The 23,472-nt window shown below is 40.3% G+C and overlaps 1 protein-coding gene across 2 annotated transcripts in view; it reads right to left on the bottom strand.

The window, feature by feature from the left end:
• LOC124119880 (glycine dehydrogenase (decarboxylating), mitochondrial-like) overlaps nt 1–20,976 on the bottom strand; it is a 55,845-nt gene extending 34,869 nt beyond the window's left edge. For both annotated transcript variants that reach the window (XM_048399651.1, XM_048399652.1), the window contains exon 1: nt 20,633–20,976. In XM_048399651.1, the coding sequence (XP_048255608.1) occupies nt 20,633–20,851 (219 nt within the window). In that variant the 5' untranslated portion in view covers nt 20,852–20,976. The remainder of the gene's footprint in view (nt 1–20,632) is intronic.
• Nucleotides 20,977–23,472: the final 2,496 nt, after the last annotated feature.

Below are 23,472 nucleotides of genomic sequence, written 5' to 3'. Positions count from 1 at the left end.
ATAAATTTGATTTGACATGCACTTGGTCATGTTGGTGCATGTAGACATAAATCTTAATTTGCATTTTTCAAGTTTAATATAGTTAGATCGAACCCTGTATTTGGGGGCGTGGTTTAAAGCTACCGGCACAGCAGTGACAACTGTTTTCATTGTCTGATATGTTTGCCTTGTCTTATCTATCTTGTGATTCTTAGCCCTTATACATTTATTTCTGTTATTCCTACAAAAATAACAACATTGCATACATTGTTATATGCAATGCGAATAATTAAAATAGCAATAAATGGAAACTAGAGTTTTATTATTAACATCCTGTTTGGGTAGTAAAACACCAGCTGCCCTATTCCACACAATAAATGCCCGTCAGGGATTAATCCCATGAGTAAACAACTGAAGGCATCTTTGGTGTTGTTACTATGGTGACATAAGTTGTGGACACAGTAATGAAATGGATGAGCAGACAGAAAAAAGTCAATACTAAACAATCCGAAGCAGAAGCAGGCAGACTGAGCGTCATCCCAATCGTCATAATCTTTGAAACTGCGCAGGACATCAAACACCGAGAACCCATTTTAACCCCAGAAAGAGGAATCCCCTCTGTGGCAGAATTTTTCGTTTGGGGCACAATTCCGACAGTCATTTTTTACGCTTTTTCCGTGTTTCAAATATAACGTTGGTCAAGCATTTGTGATTAAGTATACCCTAAAGTTTAAAAATCTGCAAAATTGCTATGCAGACTTTACTTGACCTTTTAAGCAATTTTGCAGGTAGGCCTACATCACTGACAGATATAAGAGCTTATTATCTGTATATGTCAACATATTTGTACAAATTTGGAGTTTTCTGTCTCTTATATCGTAGGCCATCGACTTCAATAGGGACAGGTAGGTCAGGCTCTTGACTCGGCTAAATTGTGACCCATATTGCATGGATCATGGCTCTCAGATAATCCTTATCTTTGACTCCATGACTAAGCAAACACCATGAAAATTCGATGGAAGGACTGAAAAGACAGTGTCTTGGCTGTGTTATTGTGCCACGCTGACATAGATAGGTGTTCATGCTTTCAGTGACTTGTTTTATCTGGCACAGATTTATTCGCAGTTACGACAGTAAAATATTGGGACTGCGAAAAACTGCGAAAACAGGATTCACTTACACCTTCATTGCATGCATGTTAGGAATGACACCAGACATCTCTGCATGGGTTACTGCGCTAACCTATAGGCTACCTTGCCAACTTTCAGCACAAGCATTTGATATATTTCCAATAATAATTCAATACATCTGCAGATGTAGACAATATAGTGTGACACAGATAAAGTCGGAGGTCACACCACCACACTGACATGACGGCTATGGAGATTAAACAGTCTTTCCATCAGAACATGTGACACATGGCACAGAATATATATATCCCAGTTGGAATAGGTTAATTCTGGGGCATTCTAACATAGAGCTATTGAGTATTCAATCATGTTGTAATTCACACTGGGTATTCAATATATATTTCCTCCTTTGGGCCCAGACTATTGGGATTATTTAAACTAATGGGTAGACCTTTTTTAAAAAGTATTCTGCTTAAAAAACTGTTTCAGGTGGCTTTGTGTTTGTGTGCTGCACCAAGAAGGACCCATTTCGCATCAGCTAACATCAGCAATACAAGTCCAGTGTTCGAGATGTAGCACTTCTGTGTCTTTGAAATGGAGTTAATGTACATACTGTATGATTACATTTTCATTGTGTTCATTGTAATTTCTGCATTCTGATTAGCTGAATTTGTCACATTATTGCATTCATTTCCCAATGAATGTAAAAAACTAAAAATTCACACGCCCATAGAAGTTGACTTTTTTTATTACAACGGAATGTCTGGGAATCCCAATATTACAGTGAAGGCAATTCTCTTTCTGCTCACGTGTATGGGGTGAGTGAGTATGGTTTTACGCCGCTTTTAGCAATATTCCAGCAATATCACGGCGGGGGACACCAGAAATGGGCTTCACACATTGTACCCATGTCGGGAATCGAACCCGGGTCTTCTGTGTGACGAGCGAACGCTTTAACAACTAGGCTACCCGACCGCCCCTCACGTGTATGGTCATGCACAGGATATTTAGTGAAAGACATGCATATTCATTGTCCAAACTACCCTTTGAGATTTAAGGCTGAGAAGGAATGAAACAGCAAACGTGCAGGCTCGTTCGCTCGCCTGGGTTCCACAAATTTTATGTCTTCGAGTTTCATTTCTAACCCGCATTTTCCCAACTGTGTCTTCCCATTCTCAGGGAACCAATGTTGAATCTGGCGGGAACTGACCAGGTCATTTGAAACAACCGCCTTCTGGACATATTTCTTCCGGTTCATTATGAATCTGCATAAGTGATGCCTGCATTCAATCAGTAAATAAAGATCTCTGAAGACAAACAAATTCATAACCTGAAAAGGCAACATTGAGTAATTACACACACTATTGGGTTTTTAAAATTTATCATGAGTATTTCTATGCAGGAAACTCAAAATCACATGGAAATCTGCTTATCAATGAAGACACATCAGATTCTCTGAAGGATTGGCACGATACAGCTGGAATATTGCTGACTGCAGCATTAAACACCTTTCCTCAGAATGGCTCTCACTTATGCTGTCACTGGGGCCTTGTAATGAACACTGATATTATCCAAAGCAGCTTACTGTATATTCTAATATCACATTAACATTTATTATTATCATGTTCCCCATCATGTTGATAAGGTAGAGTTAAGTCGATGTTATAAAATGCAAGTAGGTGTAAAAATTCAAATTTGAGCAGATTTGAATCTATTGCATTGTACAAAATAATGCTATGAGATGATCTTGTCCATGTGTCACTTTTAAGGCAACTTGGGGTATTGACATCCTCACACTATCGTACCCACAATTACGCCTGTTCTCCGAGGCATTTAGTGGATGTGCTTAACTCAATTGCATTTGTGATTGTGTCCCCTCTTGGCACACCCAATGGCTTCTGTATGGATGGATGTGAATCATGAACAGTCAGCATGAAGTGAAATTTCATTGTGATTAAATGTTGCGTTCTGATGCACATGAACAGTTCATGCATGATGTGAAATTTTATTGTGATTAAATGTCGCGTTCTGATGCACACTAGGCTACCCGACCGCCCCTTATAACTATGAGGTGGGATCCCAAATTGGCCATGCTCTATTGAGTGAGTGAGTGAGTATGGTTTTACGCCGCTTTTAGCAATATTCCAGCAATATCACGACAATATGTAAAAAACTAAAAATTCACAAGCCCATAGAAGTTGACTATTTTTATTACAACGGAATGTCTGGGAATCCCAATATTACAGTGAAGGCAATTCTCTTTCTGCTCACGTGTATGGGGTGAGTGAGTATGGTTTTACGCCGCTTTTAGCAATATTCCAGCAATATCACGGCGGGGGACACCAGATATGGGCTTAACACATTGTACCCATGTCGGGAATTGAACCCGGGTCTTCGGCGTGACGAGTGAACGCTTTAACCACTAGGCTGCCCGACCGCCCCCCATGCTCTATTGGTATAGGGGGGATGGGTGGCTCACTTGGCTAAGGTGCAGAATTTGCTGCAAAGAGTTGCATCCCTCGGGCAGGTCAGAAACCTATGATTGTGGGTTTGAATCTCAGTTCACCCTGATTATGTTTCTAGGTTTGTCACCACCATACCCATGCTTGTGGGTTTCACCAAATTGGCTGTTGTTGTTGGTTGGTTGGTTAATGCCGCACTCAGCAAAATTCCAGCTATATGACCGCGGTCTGTATATAATCGAGCCTGGACCAGACAATCCAGTGATTAATATCATGAGCATCGATCCATGCAATTGGGATAGATGACGTGCATCAACCAAGTCAGCGAGCCTACCCATCTGATCCCGTTGCCTCTTACGACAAGCATGGTCACCTTTTACGGCAAGCATGATCTATTCTACCCCAGGATCTCCACTGGTCTCACCAAATTGGTAAACTTCTGAGATCTGCATCACTTCAGACTTTCCTCCCACATTAAGCTGACAAGCAGTGATGGAATACTGTTCATAGCAGCGTTAAGCGTAACTCACTCACTTTATTCGTACATTATTTACATGGAACATTGGACACATAATGTCCTGAGTACAGGTAGTGAAGCTCACCTGCATAAGGATTCAGCATTTTAGTATTGATTTCCCAAAGTGTTTAGTTTTGTAAGGTGAAATGGTGAAATGGTATTCAACGTTCCATTCACCATTATTTCCCTCATATAGTGACATGCATGCACATGTGTATGGCATTTTGGCATTTTGGCATTTTCTCAACATTTTAGGACTATTTTGATAATGGTTGGTTCTGTATATGACATATTTTGAGGGCTGTTCACAAGCTGTTTAGATGAAATAGATTGCTATGGCATACATATGATCTTTAACCATTTGTTAACTTGATGAATAGGATATTACATGCCAGATGTTTGCAAAGAAAACTACAATATTTCATAACAGAAATGGGTGATATCAGGGTTTGTCATTATTTCATTTAGTTTGTTGACACTTTTTATTATTTGTTTTATGGAGATGGAGATATTATCCATAACCACAAGCCTTGATAGTTTCAACTGATCAGTCTTTGGGAAAGGCAAAAAAAACATGCCATTTGCAGAAGCAAGCCAATGATTGAGGATAGATGCATTAAGCATCAAATAACCTTGCTGTAAAAAACAAAAACAAATACGTTTGAGTGCTTACACTCCGACATTCCCCATGTTTGTCTGATCACCACCCCAACAGCAATCTGAGAATTCTAGTGGCTTTTAGAGTGTGCCAGTGTGTGAGTGTGTAACACAGAATCCAACAGCACCTGATGAAGGAGTAAGCATATACTCCGAAACGTTGTGTTCCTCATAATAAAGCAGTTGACATCCATATATTCTCTTCCTTATGTGAATCACTTCTAAATGCCTTTCAAAGACCTGTCAGTGTGTGTTAACAATGGGGGACTGGCCTCAAACATCGCATGCAGACAGGAGACAGACAGGTGCAGACAGGTGTGGCTATACAACACAAAGAGATGGTGATAATGTAGTACGCCTCGTTGTTATATGCTTAGAGTACTATGGTGTGTGTGTATGCTAGGAGTACTGGAGTATATCTGTATGCTTGAATGTTGTAGTGTATTTGCATTTAGTACTAACTACTAAATGACTTTATCGCGCGTATTAGGGCTGGGACGGGTAACTCTGGTACCCGGGTCGGATGGGTACTGAGAAGGACCCGGGTACCCACAGGACTACCCGGACCTGTGGTTAGTCACGTGATATATTGTTTCATGACAAAAATAATGACTATATAACTACATGGTTACATGACAATTTTAAGTCTCTAATGTTCACATTTCTTCATGACTATGAACACGTTCATCCGACTTAAATATGTTTGAACAAAGCTAAAACTTCAGTCAACTTCAGTGTATGCATGACCACATCGTTTTATACGTGTATATAAAAACATTCTGCCAGGGCTACTGTCAAACTATTACCAATCGGACATTTTGTACCTATCTCTTGACACCAACAGCGGGTACCCAGGTAAGGTCTGGTAATAGGGGTGTGGGTACCTGGGTAGTAAATTTGGACTCATCCCAGCCCTAGGGTGTATCCAAACCATTGGCTAATTACGTCCGTAACTTAATCACCCCTTGTAACCGAATCAATCCTGGGTCAGAACCGTGCACTGTGTCCGGGGCACTAGATCCTGCGCAAGCGTCATCCCTCCTTTGTTCCATCTCTATAGTCCACCATTTACCCATTTGCGCACCGTCTTTCTTCAAGTACACACGTTTTGCTGAAACTAATCGCTTTCCTGCCCACCCAGCTTACCACTCCTTTTCAGCCGGTATTTGTCTTTTCACCTTAAATCCTTATCACTTCTTTTCTTCAGCGAGCATCTATTTCAGGTACCAGCAGAGCAGACTGTATATATGCAAAATGGTTCAACAATGCTTGTATCTATGTAAATAATAGGGAGCTTGTACCTTTTAAACGACTCTGATATATGTAAACAAACATACCTTATAAATAGCTGTATATATGTGAATACCTATCTCAACAATAAACTATGTCGAGGTGTGCGGGGTTCTTGTGGGCTACACTGCTAGTAACAAATTAACTTGCTTCCAAATTAATACTCGCGCTTAAGGCTGCTTGCTTTTCAGCAGGAACCTTTCTGGGGTCTGGGCTTCACGTTGGAACCTGGTCGTTGCTGACTTTTCAGCTGTGGAATCCTAAAATAGCTTATGTTGGGCACACAATTGCCATGCATGTTGGCCATCTTGTCATCTTGTCAAGTTGGGCCGGCGGTTGTAGTCGCTACAATGGTTTTGCTAATTGGGCCAGGCAGTAGTAGCTGCTTTGGCTGGCTACCTGGGGCTGTGCAGCGGTAGCTGACTTAGGTCAGCGGCAGTAGCTGCTTTTGGCAGCATGGTAGTTTCCGAGCAATGGTAGCGTTTAAATATGCTACCGTGGGGGACGGACAGCGGTAGCTGTCCCAGGCCAGCAGCAGTAGCTGCTTATCTCCTTTGGCCATGCTAGTGACCATGGCAACGGTAGCATTTTCGTATAGCCAACAAGCAGCTTAGTGGCCCTCTAGTACCTGCACACCCTCGGCCATTTAATCCGTGTATGCTTGGAGTGCTGGAGTATATCTGTATGCTTGGAGTGCTGTAGTATATCTGTATGCTTGGAGTGCTGGAATATATGTACACTTGGAGTGCTGGAGTATATCTGTATGCTTGGAGTGCTGTAGTATATCTGTATGCTTGGAGTGCTGGAGTATATGTACACTTTGAGTGCTGGAGTATATCTGTATGCTTGGAGTGCTGTAGTATATCTATGTTTGGAGTGCTGGAGTATATGTACGCTTGGAGTGCTGGAGTATATCTGTATGCTTGGAGTGCTGGAGTATATCTGTATGCTTGGAGTGCTGTAGTATATCTGTATGCTTGGAGGGCTGGGGTATATCTGTATGCTTGGAGTGCTGTAGGTCAAGCTCTCCTTTACACACTATATATATTATATTGTATATTCACTTGTGTACAAAATACATCCAGATTATGTAAGTGAATGTCAGAATGATGGTCATGATAATTGGATTCTGAACATATTGTTGAAAAATAAATAATGTAAAAATAAAATAGCATAATTCATCTGCCAATGAACATGATGAATAGTTGCATAATCTACATGCTCTAATGTATTGCTTTTGAAGGGTGTATTCATGCCTGAACAGTGTTGTATTATGTTCATGCTCTGATAGAAACTAACAACACTATCAAAGATTAGTCTTGCAAACATGATTAAACATGTTTAACATTGTATATGACATTGTACCATCTGCGTTTTCCCATATTGAATTGTGTACTTTAACAAGTAGAGATTGCTGCAGAGCATCAATAGCTCCCCGCCATATAATGTTATGTGCAGAGGAAGGAAGTGTAAGCTATGGGAGGAGAGAATTTGTGTTAAGTACAAATTGGTTGTTATTAATGTACTTATCTTTGGAAAGCACAATAAAAGAAACAGTGTCTTTAATTGGTCAGCACAAAGAAAACCCAGGCAAGAAAACTGGGCCTGTCAGGCAAAACTTGATGTATACAAACTATTAGTACATGTACCAATAAAAAAAATCCTATATAGATAACACAACAAATGTCACTCTAAAGCATGCTTTTGCAGCAAATATCAATATTTCTGGTCAAAATGTTGGTTGGTTTATATAAAGCAAACTTTTAAAATAGTAAACACAAAAAATGTAATGAATACACTCTAAATATACTTCAGTTCAAATGTAAAAATTCACGCAATCATTAATGGATTCCCATTTATCTAGCAGCAAGTTAGGAACATACAGTTTGGTCACGTTATCTATAAATATTGAGAATTATCTTACATATTGTAAAAACCAAGGCTATAGGTCACTTTTCTCAAAACTTCGTTTAAGTAATCACAAACTAAAAATTGAAAAAATTGTAGATATACAAAAACACCAACCCCATTTGAACAACGTCTCTGTGAAACATGTGATGTCCCTTGAAAATGATCAACATCTTACATAATACAACCAAGAAAGAGAATCACAAATAATCCCCAATCATGATAAAGAATTTGGTACACTCTGTTAAAAGGAGAAGATTCTTAATAAGTTTACCAACAGTTATCCAGAAACAACTTCCAAGATCTGTTAACATATCAACAATTACAAACAAATTCCTTGTACATGTATGTACTACATTACCATAGTTTTGCTCAATTCGCATATTGTTTCCATATCATTATAAAACACTTGTTTTAGAAATTAAATTCTACCTCTTTTGAATGTTGAATGTTCCTGTGTTTTTTAATTGTCGTTTATTGTGCATGTATTTTGTAGTTTGTGATTGTGCAATATCACCACTGTTTCTTCATGGAATGTTCCGCAATACATATCTCATCTAAAACATCTTTGTTGTATAATAGTTTCTTACAGTTGTTTACGGGGGCATCCCGAAGGCGCTGCAATTCGCTATGCAGAGTTGTGTCCCTTGGGCACGCCAGAAACCTATGACAGTGTGTTTGAATCTCGGTTCGCCCCGATTTTGTTGTCAGCACAAAACCCTTGCACGTTGGTTTCACCAAAGTGGTGAACGTCTAAGACCTGCATCACTTCAGACTTTCATCCCACTTCAGCTGACACGGAATACTATTCAAGACGGCGTTAAACCCAACTACCTCACTCACTCTTGTGTATGGTTCCGTTTGGTTAATTGGGTTTGTGATGTGATTGCTTCCGGCTTAGATTGGAAATTTGTTTAGAAGAATGTTACTATGTTCAACCTAAACATCGTGAAGATATCATGCAACCGTATTATCTTTTTGGAAAATAATTGCAAACTACAGACCAACCTGTTGATTTCCTATGTATCCAGAAGCAAAGAACATATACGGGTGTATGATCTCTGCTGGAAGTTAAATTTTCTTGTCAGAGCAATGATCAATGCAGAAACGTAAACCGCCGCATGTTCCATACATTACATACAGTGAAGTATTTAAAACAATGCTGTGCTCAACTATGCACAGCAAGCGCCATACATGTGATTATGAAGACAACTAATAAAAAATTTCTCATATCAAACCCGTTGTTTTACATGTGTTGTTTATTGAAGAAAGTCATACTTTATAGAAGCCTGTTATTTAATCGTGTTGAACAATATGTTGCAATAGCAGTGTGAAAATTGAGTGCGCGTGACAGGCTTGGCCTAAATTCCTTCCTGGAACGTGTCTCGATGGCTGCCTGAATAACATACGATACATTGCAAAGGTAGTGCGCAATTGAACTGTTCGGGTAAGGGAGATAATCACTCACTCTCAGTGATACAGCTTGAATAAGATACGATGTACGGTCAGTACGCAAGGTCAGTGCGTGAATTTATCACTTCTATACTACGCCTATAGCTAAAGGAGATAATCGCTCAATGCGCAATAGTTTATTCTTACAAGATATAGACCGGTTAACTTTAGCAAAATGGGATCATTTTTAGCTCTTTTAAAAACAAAATGAACAAATTTCATGGGTTATCAGCATTACGAAAAGTGACTAAGTCTCAGAATAGCAAGATGATTTTGAAGTATCTCTTATGGCTGGAAAAGATAAACATCAACATTTCACGCACATTTCACATGATTTGTATGTTTCGTTTCGGTAACTGTGTAGCTTGAAATTTCAAAGAAACCAACATGTCGACTTACATGCTCCAAAATTAACCTCTCCCGTATACTTCCCCGCCTTAAGGGCGGGGAAGAATAAACTTAAAACAAAGATGAGCATGCTTCAGTTGCATGGCAATATGGGATACTATTAGTATGACACCATCCCCAAGCAGCCAATCACACACTCTTTCCAAGTGAGACCTGGGATGAAGTTTTACTCTTTCCTGGTAAGACCTGGGATGTTTTACTCTTTCCAAGTGAGACCTGGGATGAAGTTTTACTCTTTCCTAGTAAGACCTGGGATGAAGTTTTACTCTTTGCTAGTGAGACCTGGGATGAAGTTTTACTCTTTCCTGGTGAGACCTGGGATGAATTTTGACTCTTTCCTAGTGAGACCTGGGATGAAGTTTTACTCTTTCCTGGTAAGACGTGGGATGAAGTTTTACTCTTTCCTGGTAAGACCTGGGATGATGTTTTACTCTTTCCAAGTGAGACCTGGGATGAAGTTTTACTCTTTCCTAGTAAGACCTGGGATGAAGTTTTACTCTTTCCTAGTGAGACCTTGGATGAAGTTTTACTCTTTCCTAGTGAGACCTGGGATGAAGTTTTACTCTTTCCTGATGAGACCTTGGATGAAGTTTTACTCTTTCCTAGTAAGACCTGGGATGAAGTTTTACTCTTTCCTAGTAAGACCTGGGATGAAGTTTAACTCTTTCCTAGTGAGACCTGGGATGAAGTTTTACTCTTCCCTAGTAAGACCTGGGATGAAGTTTTACTCTTTCCTAGTAAGACCTGGGATGAAGTTTAACTCTTTCCTAGTGAGACCTTGGATGAAGTTTTACTCTTTCCTAGTAAGACCTGGGATGAAGTTTTACTCTTTCCTAGTAAGACCTGGGATGAAGTTTAACTCTTTCCTAGTGAGACCTGGGATGAAGTTTTACTCTTCCCTAGTAAGACCTGGGATGAAGTTTTACTCTTTCCTTGTAAGACCTGGGATGAAGCTTAGTTTGTTTAAGATAAGAGGATAAAATAAGACAAAACTTTATTATCCCAAAGAAATTCATATTGCACAGTTGGCACATTAGCACTAAAACATCAAAAATAAGAAATGACATTAAAATATGTAAAAAATATAAATTAAAAGCAATGAAAAAAAAAGCAATATCCCAGCTATATCAGTATATGACGCCAGTCTGTATAAACAATCAAATCTCTGGATCAGACAATCCAGTCATTGACATCATGGGCATCGATCCTTACAATTGGGATACGATGATGTGCATCAACCAAGTGAGCAAGCCTGACCACCCGATCCCATTAGTCGCCTCTTATGACAAGGATAGTCGTGACTGGATTAAGGTAAGGAAATGTATCATTCCACGGGGGATGGGGTGAGGGTAGTTGCATATTAATTTGGAGATGCATTAATTTCAAGATTTACAGTATACATGGAATATCGAGTAGTCTACAGTTAAGTTCAGATATATTGCTTGGCCTTTTTTTTTTTTATTACTATACTAATGTTTTGGCCTAAGCTGGATCAGGTGGTTAGGTTCGCTGACTTGGTATTGATCACTTGATCACTGGATAGTCTGGTCCAGACTCGATTATTTACAGACCGCCGTCATATAGCTGGAATAAAGAATGGAGAGGGGAGTTAAACAACAAACCAACCAACCAACTTAATCCAACCTAACCTTCATCTGATCAAACAACAAATAGCACCGCTTATTAGCGCTGAATAGAGCACTTCCGTAAAAACAATAAACAGTGGTTTCCTAAAAACAACACACAGTATATATGTTTATTCTGTTGACTGGCATTAAGAAAGTTCAAAGGCAATAAATTAATTGAACCAACAACAGTTCACTGATTGGTATGCAGAGAAGGTGCCAACAAACTTGAAGGCAGACGACAAGAAAAAGGCTGTAAATGTGAGGAGTGTGGTGAAGCCTATCGGTGACTGTTTGCCTGTGACGAAGTGTTGCGTGAGAGGCATCTGTCTGGACTGCAGGATGATGATCAATGATAGTTTGACATGAGAAGGTCGAACTCTTCACCCCAGCAGTGATAACTCATGGGATGCCTATTATGTAATTCCTATTCTTTGAATGACATTGTTATATACTTCTTTGTTACAACTGCTGCTCACTAAACTGTGTTTGTGTCTTTTCAAGTTGGTATTTCAGCTATCCAAAGTGTGCAGTGAGGCCGTCTTATTGTTGATAGTCGTCTTGGAGACATAAATGTGAGGTTTCATTAAACAAACCAATCTGAATATGAGTTACAAACCAGACTCAGTGTTAGGTTGGCAATATCAACAATATCGTGGCCTGTCCCACTTATTACGATAGTGTTTGCAAGAAATTCAACGTTGAAAAACTGACTGACACGCAAAACAAAGCCCTAAAAAATCTTTTGATAGAAAGGATGTCTCTATGTCTATCTAAACTGGCGGTGGCTTTGGTTTCAAGGCAAATATGAGTTACCTCAATTACCAATTTTCTTTTTCCTTATCTTGACGTTTGATTGGTCGGTAAAATGTTAATGAAAATCAAGTCATGACGGGGATGGGTCAAGGGGTTAGTATAGGTGTACCGAAATAAAATGAAAATGAAACTTCCAAAACTAAATGTATTTATTTAGGCTTTTGGGGCTTTAGGGTTGCATAATTATATTTGGTGGAAATTTTGGAATTTTAAAATATGCCATACCTAAAGGTGGGGGGACTGGGGGAGTTTGTGTGGTTCTGAGTGTTTATAGATTTAGGAGTTTTGTTTTATTTGTATTGTCAACTGGTTGTTGTGGTTTAGTGTAGTTGTTCTATGTTGTTGGTAATGTGTGCAATGTAGTCATACATCCAAAATATGAACAATAACAAAATACATACTTATGTCTCAGGTAAAACTTTGTGTGTAGATCATGGTTGTCTTTTCTTACTCTGAAGATGACCTTGCCCTTCATTGAAGCCGTCACTTACACAATATCCAAGCAGACTCGAGTTTGTTGATTTTCACTTTTCCTGTGTGGGGTTAAAGTTTACATGAACTTTTCCTGTTCCAAAAAGGTACCAAATGGGCACGAACAGGACGCTAACAGCTGATAGCACAGCGGGGGATATACCGGCGCCGCAGGTGACCCGTTATAGGTGTCTGGGATTCAAAGTGTGGAACTGTTTGGCTTCTTAAGATTTCCTATAGCTGTTCTGCACATTAAAAACTATGCACTTGAATCACCATTAGTTGAAGACATTTTTAAATAAAGATACTGATTATTATTGCTGTCATGTTAACATACATAATAGCAGGAACACGTTAACAATATTCACGTCTGGGCACAAACATCTATCACTATTCAGGCTTTGCAACCAGTTAAACATTAAATGAACAACAATTATTAACAATCCAATACATACTGTATTTAAAGTGGGTAATAGATAAAATTCCACACTCATAGAGGTCACAATACTATTTTTAATAACATTTTAATGTATCCAACAAGAATGAGCTTAGTATTCGCTATCTATGTGCAGCTACATCTGTGTTTAGAATTACACATAACAGCAGTGTGTCATATTACAGTGACACATCACTGTTGACATGCTAAACTTCAAATGTCAAGTGAACAGGTTCATGACATTTAATGTAGTGAATTGACATCAATGAAATAGAGCAAATAGGTGTCCTTTGACAAACAACCCAAACAATTTAACTGATTTCAGTTCCACCAGTCTCTTGACAAAGTTCCTCTATTTTTTTATCCAGGACCAATCTTTTGTTCATGAAAACTGCAGTTGCATAATTTAAACCTGCTGAGTGTTGGACTATATATAGTCACCTCTTAATTATTGTTGACTATTTAAAGAAGTATGATTGGTTTGTTGTTTAACGCCGCACTCATCAATATGTTACAGCTATATGATGGCAGTCTGTAATCGAGTCTGGACCAGACAATCCAGTGATTGATATCATGAGCACCGATCCATGCAATTGGGATCGATGACATGCATCAAACCAAGTCAGCGAGCCTGACCACCCGATCCCGTTATTCGCCTCTTACGACAAGCATAGGCTTCTTTTACAGCAAGCATGGGTTGCTGAAGACCTATTCTACCCGGGATCTTCACTGGTCTAAACAAGTATGGCCAAGTGTTACGTTCATTATGTAGATCATAGACAAAAGAGTATATTTTAGACCCAACCTGTAAAAACAATTTCCACATATATTTCTCAGGTTGTACTGTTTTTTGACATACATACATTTTTCACTAGTCTTCATAATCTACATCAATGTCTGACTCTAGTAGGATGAGGGGGATAGGGAAGGGGGCGGAAGATGGTCAAGTTATTTAGGCACCACAGTTCAGAGGACGGAAACCTATGATCGTGGGTTTGAATCTCATATTCACCCACATTATGTTCTGGGTACGTCAGCATCATTCTCGAGCTGGTGGTTTTCACTCAAGCGGAAGATGTTTGAGATCTGCATCACATTGGGCTTTCCTCTCCTCATATCAAGCTGACATGCTAGGATCCAACTGACATACTGCTAAAAGCCGTGTTCCACCAAACTGACTCACTTGCTATTAACATAAAGGAGGGTGGCAACTAAGGATGGGACAAGTCCAAATTTGCTACACAGGTACCCACCCCCCTATTACCCGACCCTACCCGGGTACCCACTGTAGGTCTCAAGAGATACAAAATGTCCAATTTGGAATTTTGTTTACCACAGCACTTGCAAAATGTATTCAGATACATGTATTAAACGATCTGGTCATGCATACACTGAAGTTGACTTAAGTTATATCTTTATTCAACCATATGAAAAGTCTGAAGGAATGGGTGCATAGTCAGAAAGAAATGTGAACATTAGTGACTTGCAGTGTAACCTTAGAGTTCTAGATAATTTTTGTCATGAAACTATATATCACGTGACTAACCATGGGTCCGGGTAGTCCTGTGGGTACCTGGGTCCTACTCAGTACCCACCCGACCTGGGTACCCGAGTTACCCGTCCCAGCCCTAGTGGCAACCCCCTTTTGATATGCCGGATGCTAAGCCCCGTTAAGTGGTATGCCAATATTACAATGTTGAAATATATTTTTCGTCTTTTTTCTTGCAAAGTGTTACAAATCAATAAAATATTGAGCCCTAAGCTTATGAGAATGGGTGGTCATGCATTCTACACTCTAAATCTATGTGTTCTAATGTCGAACACTGGACAATCCACACCGTCTGCGAATTTTCTATTGCTGAACTCCTGTGCTCTGTTATCGAACCTGTGTGTTACTTCCTGCAGAGAAGTCCATGCACACTAGCAAAGATCTTGTGCTAAAAATTGATAGACAAATTTAAATGTGAACATATATTTGTGTTTTAACAAACATATTTTTGAGAAGTGTGGCTGATAGATTGCCAATTCAAACAATATGTGAATCAATAACAAGAGCGACATGTTGTGTTGGATAAATAATAAATAATTCATAAACCATGCATATACTTTGTTTTAATAAAAAATCATATATAACCTGACTAAACATAACAAGAAACATTATTGAAATGCAGTTCATTGGTAATACATGGAAAGAACACGCCTGCATATGGGATATTTACATGAATCAGACCACTGAAATTCCATTGGCTAACTTTTATTTACGTATGCTACTGAACATATACGGTCTGTTTGCTGAACACATGCATTCTCCCCCAGTACATTTTGTTCCGCTGTGTTCTATAATGAATATAAAATGATCAGCAGCACACTAATGTTACAGGCTGGAACAGTGGTGTTCTGTTTTCCCAATTAGCATTCAAAGCTGATAAAACCACATGATGATCAAGCACAGAGTACTGCCTCACAAGAAATGCATAGCAGGTGACATATTCCTCGCCATTTGAACAGTCATCTCTGTCATTGTCACATATGCATTATTTGCAATTGTGAGATGACATACCAAATCTCTATTTGCACCTGTAACTATTTGAAAGTTTCTGAAATGACGAATATATTTCATGTTCTGTATGAGTGTGGACTGCTGTTCAGATATGAACCTGCGAACAGGGCTGCAACAATTCTGAGAAAATCTTAATTTGGGATGTCACGACAAAGCGATGACAAAGCATAAAAATAGGCAGAGAGTAGTGTAAGTAGCACTAAACCTTCACAGGCGCATTTGTCTCTTTTTTATGCGAAACTCATGCTGTTTTGCTGTTTCTATTACAGGCTGCATTGCAGATTTTCGGGATCATAGAAATTTTAGACCACCGTACACGGCTACCCCAAAGAGGAAAGAAACAAAGTTTTGCAGATCATTAATGTAGGTACTTGTGCACACGTCATGCATAATTTAAGAAACTTACCAATCCATGGATTACGAAAACGTTTGCGCTGTGTGTCACCCGAAGTGTGTTTGGGCAATAAACTTATATGAGTAATTCCTTGGAGTGTGCAAGCAAAGCTTATAGGTATTAGATAGTGATTTATTAGTGCATTTTGTCGATTGAAGAAGTGCACACTGATTCTGTCACATCGGTATGATCAGCTCCAAACTTGAGAGTTCTGGTTGCAGACAGGTCGACAGCAAATGTAACTGTACCTTTCAGTGCTCAACCAGTGATGAACATCTGGAAACCTGTGATCAAGCATCTTCCCGAGGTAAGAGAGTTAACATGCTGTGCAAATCTTGCAATCGACCGAACTCTGCATGACAGATTACGAACCGGATTTCGATTCCATAATACCAGCCTAGTTCGGCAAGGGTGGAAACTGGACTTTCATAGTCAGTTAACTCTCTTGCCTCTGGAAGATGGTGATCCAGTGACTGCAATTGTCTTACTTTTCTTGATGGAGAATATCAGTATTCAGAACATTTTCAGGACACACATTTCAGGACACGTTCTAAAAGTGTTACTTCCATGTGCTCTGTGTAGTGTTCAGAAGTAGAACACTTGGGAATAGAGTGAATGTGAAAATTTCCTATTTCCCTGTACCAGCTGGCTGTGTACACTCAAGAACACTAGGGCTATTAAATTGGATGCCAATACAAAATACCAAAGTGGTACACCGGATGCCTAGAGGGTGGTGGATGGCAGGCACCCTCATAAAGGATCTCTCTGGCATATTGCTAAGGGTAAGTGTGACACTTGCCAGCACTGGGATATAGTGTATATGTCTTTGGTGTATCCAACAAACATTGTGTTTGTTTGTTTGTTACTCTCAGATATATTCCAGCCATATGATGGCGGTCTGTAAATAATCGAATTTGGAACAGACAATGCAGTGATTAACATCAAGAGCTTCAATCTATGCAATTGGGATACAATGACATGCTTCAAATGTCGGGCGTGTGAACACTGCACGAGTTGGATAAGGCTGGCTCTGGACAGAAGGAGCTTTCTAATGGTGATGAAGATTGGTGACCTGCTGGGCTATGACCAAATGGCCAAAACTATGAAGCCTTCGACATGTTCATCATGTAATGGCTTGCACAGACAGTGTCAGACCTTCAACAACATTGTTCCATGATGGCTCTAATAGAGCAATTACTGTGTAGAGCCATTTTAGAGGCATCTGCCTGGATCTCACGAGGATTGTTAGCTCTCGGTGGCTCAAGGTTGGTAATCTTATAGGCCTGAAGGATGATGGCGTGCAACCATAATGATATGGTGTTGTGGCTGACTTTATTCGTGGAGGCCTGGGGGATGGGAAGAAACAGGTGTTTCAGGGCACCACACAGAGTCTTGGAGCAACGGATATAACACCTTGTCCTCTTCATCTCCCGCTCCCACAATCAATGATAAAGGTGGGATAGAGAAGGGCCTGTCGAGCTGTCTTGTTAGTTGTTTCTTGGCAATGAAATCCCAGCACAACCCGAGGTGAACAACTCCTTGCATGCCCGCACTGAATATGAATAACCTTTATCACCTAGAGCTCTCTTAAGATGTTAAGATGAGCCAGGTGTACACATGAAACCTGCTTGGTAACCTGCTGTGTGTAGTAGGTTTGGCGATCCCGGTAGAGCTAGCTGATCACTTCCTGCAAGACTTCTGAGGTTGACGACCCCCCCTCTCGTCGGATACAAAGGCATGATCAAAATCAGAGCGAGGCTCTTGGTTGCCTTGACCTTCTGCATCACCCTGGGAAGAAGTACTGGTGGCAGAAAAGTGTACTCTCTCAGTCCCTCCCAAGTGTCAACTGCCCAAGTCTAGGGGTCTGGGATTGGAGAGACATAAGTGTGCCACTAACGAAGTGTGAGGGGTTGATGGAGAGCAGGAGAAAGATGGGGCAGCATCTTGATCCATCTGTCCCGTGCTACTGTGAGGAGATCTAGGTCTGTCTACAATAGGCCTCCTATGAACTGGAGATGATAAGAAGAAATGAGTTTCGACTTTGTCTCGTTTTTCATCCATCCCAGCTGATGTAGCAGGCACCTGGTGAAATCACTGTGTAGGATCAGAGTCGCAGAGTCCGGATGGTTCTGTAGACAGTCGTCTATGTATGACTTGAACCAGATGTCCCACAGGTGTGCTTGGCCAGGTAGTGCTTGTTGAAGGTGATGAGATTGTGGATCATTCAGAATTGGTCAAAGTCCTTCTTTGGGACAAGGAATATTGGCAAATAGAAGCCTGGTGTTACTGCTGGAGCGTGCACAATCTCTATGGCTCTTTTCTGAAGCAGAATATCTTTGTTTGCGACAAGAAGTGGATGCTGCTTCTCGGGGTAGAGCCATCTTTGAGGTGCCATGGTCAACGGTTGGTCCGCGGTCAACAGTGGGTCTGCAGTCAGATTGAGGCGGAATCTGTAGCACAGCATGTTGACAACGGATGGGTTTTTTAAGGTGATTCAAATATGCCAAAAGCTACCCACGAACCTACAGGGCTGTCAAAGACTGGGGATGGGTGATCTCTTCACGGACGAGTAATAAAGTGGTTTTACACCATAGCAAGAAATATTGCGGCCACAACACAGCAACTGGATCATAATCAAGTATGCAGGGATATGTTTTCAGGTTTTCCCAGAAAAAAAGAGGAAAAGTCGGGGGGGGGGGGGGTCCCCCTCCCAAAGAAATTTTTTAAACATCTGATTGCATGTCAGTATTGCAGGGCTTGATTTAAGAAACTTGATTTAACCTGCACAAGGTGCAGGTTGACATGAAAAGTTATTTGCACCAGACTAAACCAGGTTGACCTCGTTCCCATCAATTTATCAAAGTTGAAACACAGATGCCTAAACTGGTTTAATTAAGTAAAATCTCAGATCTCTGATGTTTGTGTCAAGTATCATGAATTACACATAACACAGGGATTAGTGATATTGTATAGTGAATATAGCTTAGAGATATTGAGCATGTTCAAAGAGAGATGTTGTGTGGACAAGCATTAAGGGTTAGTCAGAAACAAATTTGAATAAATTTTTTTTACATGCATTTGGTGCATGTAGACATAAATATTAGGTTGCATTATTCATTTATAGGTTGACTGGTGTATGTTTTAAATCGCTAAATTGAGTCCTGTATGGAGAAAACAAACTCCATGAGGGCACTGGACCCGATCCAATTTAGCAACCCCTTAAAGCCAGACGGTGAGCAATGATCCATGTCTTTAGGCGACCAGACAATACAGCGATAGACATCATGAGGATCGATCTACACAATTGGGATACGATGATGTGCATCAACGAAGTCAGCACTTTGTACAAAATATTTCGGCTCTTCCGAAGGGCTGCATTAGGTACATTAACTACTCCGACCCACAAAGATACGGGTTAGAATCGGTCTTCAGCAACCCATTCTTGTCGTAAGGGTGACTAACAGGATCAGTGGTCAGGCTCGCTGACTTGTATCCCATGTATTGATGCTAATGATATTAACCACTAGATTGTTTAGTCCAGACTCGATTATTAACAGACAACCGTCATATAGCTAGAATATTGCTGAGTGTGGTGTTACCAAAAAAAATAAAATAAACTACTCCGCTTTTGATGGGGATATTTGTATCTTTCCATTATACACAAAACAGATTCTCATATGTCGAGTGTATAGTTAACTAGAATGACATATCTGATTATCCCTATAAAAAGTTGGACAGTATATTACCTCTGATCGCATATATATTCTACATGTTGTTGCAGAGAAGAGGTTGGTAAGATTTCCGCCCATAACCTCCCCTCCCCCCAAAAATAAATAATAAAATATATATAATAAAAAGGTTTAAGTGAGAATGCATACATTGATAAGTTTTGGAGCGGGAATACGTGCGGAAGTCTCTCCGTGAGGTTACAGGCGTAATATATTGCTAACAGTAAAAAAACGTCTACACTCCATTCTGGTAGAGACGAAAATGTTTACAAGTTAAAGTCACTGGTGCATGAAAGCTTTACGTCACCAAACAAAAAAAGTGCCTGTGTCATTCAGTGTCCTACGCCTGAGGTTGATCAGCTGAAAAGCTTGTTTCGATAATTCGGTCAGCTCAAGTGGTTCTCGCTTAAATTACACAACGCCAAGCATAATAGGGTAACTCCGCGCCGGCCCGGCACTGTGGTAAACACTACTCGTTGCAGCATTAGGCACAACCAGAGCTCTGAAAAACCGGTGGAAACTGGTTATTGCGTCTTATCACTATGTATGACATTGCTGTAAGTCTGCTCATCAATGCGAACATTGTCATACACAGGGTGGGGGCGGCTTTTGATACCACGCTTAGACAGGGTGGGGGCGGCATTTGATACCACGCTTATACCTGGACGATAAGAAAAAATATATCATGATTTTATGACGCGTTGTTTAGTTTTCTACACCAACGTATTGATCACTGGTGATAATGTTTGCATAACACAACTGTTCAATCGTATGTATTTAAAAATATATAAACACTTACTTGTACACCCACGGCATCCAACATTGCTTCCTTTTCCGCCTCGACGGGTCCAATGTGGCGTTCAGCAAAAGTGTCATGTTTTGGAAAAAGTTTATCAAAATGTGTTGTATCTGATGAGTAGCTTTTTTGAATTGCGAGAATCACGCTTCTGTTATTATTGCTTGCTTGTTGTCGTGTCAAGCTGGAGATGGCACTCACAACACGACCCGCTCGATACATCGTGCCAGAATCTAGAGCTGAAAGAAATCGTTTCGCTGGCTGAGTAAACTTGATACTAGCTTTGACTGAAGGTTGGAGGTGTACGCGACAATCACGCTAGTAAGCAAATGGTCTTGACAGAGCACACGCGAATGTTTTGTTCCGAATTCCAGCCAATCAACACCCTCGATAGAGCTCTGCCCCTTTTGGTAATCCAAGGATGGTCTTACCGTCCATATTCGGAAAGTGTTGAATATTCATAAGGTGAGAATCGACAGGGGTGCATATTTTGTAGAACATTTCCGACTCTGGTTTTTCACAAAAGGACACATTAGCACAATTTAGAGCTTTTGTAACAATACTACACGCATGTTTTTTGTGTGTTCAGTTGTATTAGAAGTTCAAAGTTATATCTTGGAAGCTGACAGTAGCATGTCGGCTACAGGTATGTATTGAACACCCCTTGCGAGGTTTCAACACCACGTGCTATTGTTTACAAGTCGAACCATTCAGTATCTGCTGAGAGTGTCGCATCATCTACAGGAAAAAAGAATTGCGACATTTCCGAACGGCAGGATATACACAGATTATTTTACTTCAAATAAAAACTGAGTTTGTTTATCAACAGTTTCTTTCCACATCCATTTCGACAATCACGTGATAACCACGATTCCAGCACACTGCTTACCGACTCGGAATGAGTGATAGACCTGTTATAATAGGTGAGGTGAGGTGAAATTGGGTTTGACGTCGAGCCCAAATTATTGCACTTAGATAGCGACGTGCATGCACGTGTGTGTGTGTGTGTGGCTGCGTGTACTAGTCCGGACTGATGCCGATTTATAGTGCAAGCCCACTGAGATACAATGCCGCAGTTTAACATGAATATCCAACTCAGACACAGTATACTGACTCCGAGCCGACCAGTCCTTGTTTTAGCCCCTTAATGCCGAGCGCCAGACAGGGTAACAACAAAATTAAGCACCATCTTTTAACGTCTTTTGGTATGATGCGGCCGGGGATCGGACCCCGGAGCTTCCGCTCTCGGGGCGGACGCTCTACCTCTAGACCACGGAGGCGGTTGTTAAAAAATGGTGAGGCGGTGCGCCGGATTATTGTGACTAACGCAATGCGTGATTCATAATTAGGAGCAATAATACATAATTTCCTTAATAACATAATTATGTGGCAACAAGTATGAAGCAAAACGCAAGTATAATTAGAACATATATGCGCATGATGTTTCAAATAATGCTTTAAGCACCCTCAAATACACGGGTAAGATAGCTCTTCATTGATAACACACGTATGTTTCCTGTTCATAGCCAGAATAATGAGTGAAACGTCAAATGTTTTGAATGGCGTGTGGGTCTGACAATGTCAAGGAAACAGGAACAAAAAGTGTTGCCGGAAATGTTAGAAAAAATGCTTTTATGGCATCATTTAATGAATACGAATCATGGGGAAATGAAAATAGCATATATCAAAATAACGCAAATCTACCTAATCTAGCCTATCCAAACTGATGCTGTGAATAGCCTAAAGAGGTACTTTTACAAGTAAAATGGTGTTAAAATAAGAAAATACTCGTGTGTTGTCATGCATGTATGAAACAGCCTATAGCCTGAAGTAATGACCTGACACCCGTCCCGAGGTGATGACCTCACACCGGCCCGTGCATCTTCACAAAAAATGATGGCATGGTGGAAGAGTTAAAAGCTATGAAACCGGATGAGTATCGGAAGGTTTTTTATGTTTAATCTACATATGATTTCTTCGTCTTACTCAGCTAGTGACGTATCTGAATCAGTACTATCACCCAAAGGTATGATAACTGGTGCAACAAGGCTGATATATATACGTGATTGGCGGCACTGACGTTCTATTTCAAGAACATGATCTTCAGTCTTTTGCAATACCTCTGGTGTGACTCTAGCCAAGGCTGCGTTGATAAACCCTTTGACATGTGTGGGATTCAATGCTCTGTTATGTCTTGCCACGAACCCTTTGTATTACAGTTAGCCCAGATAAGTTCAATAGAGGGGATTCACAATGGCTGACTGGCGTACATAATACAACGTGACCGTATTGTGCCGCCAGGACGTCTGTCTTGTAATTTCCTGGTTTCTTATTCAGAACTTACGTTTCCAGGTGGTCTGAAGTCGACATAGCAAGATGTCATCTATTCCTGCATGGTCGCCTTCAGATTGCTCATGGTTGGCGCGACAGTTCCTAGTTCCCGGGCGTTATCCATGACAAGGACACTAGGGTGGTTGAGATCGGGCAGCGGCTGGTGTTCCAACCAGTCTATAAGGTGGAAACTGGACTTTTATGGTCAGTAAACTCCCTTGCCTCGGGAACATGCATACTGATGGAATAAATAAGTTAGTCATAAGTCACTTGAAGACTATAAATGATGAGAAAGAACGAATCTAATTTATAGCTTTGTTTTATCTGACCTGTTCAATTCACGTGTGTACTTCATAACTGCAGACCACTTTTGTGTTTAGGTTGATAAACATGTACATTTCCATGCAGTCTGTCATAAAGACCCTGGAACATATATCCAAATACAGCCATTTCAAGTCTATATTTGGCAATTCTAGATCACTGCAGTTTCGTATGAAAATGAAAATCTCTGG

Source organism: Haliotis rufescens, unplaced genomic scaffold (genome assembly GCF_023055435.1).
Source record: "Haliotis rufescens isolate VD_foot unplaced genomic scaffold, xgHalRufe1.0.p SCAF_2, whole genome shotgun sequence".
NCBI classification, from domain to species: Eukaryota; Metazoa; Mollusca; class Gastropoda; order Lepetellida; family Haliotidae; genus Haliotis; species Haliotis rufescens.
Note: the sequence above shows the minus strand (reverse complement) of the source record. Positions and strands in the feature narration are given on the sequence as shown.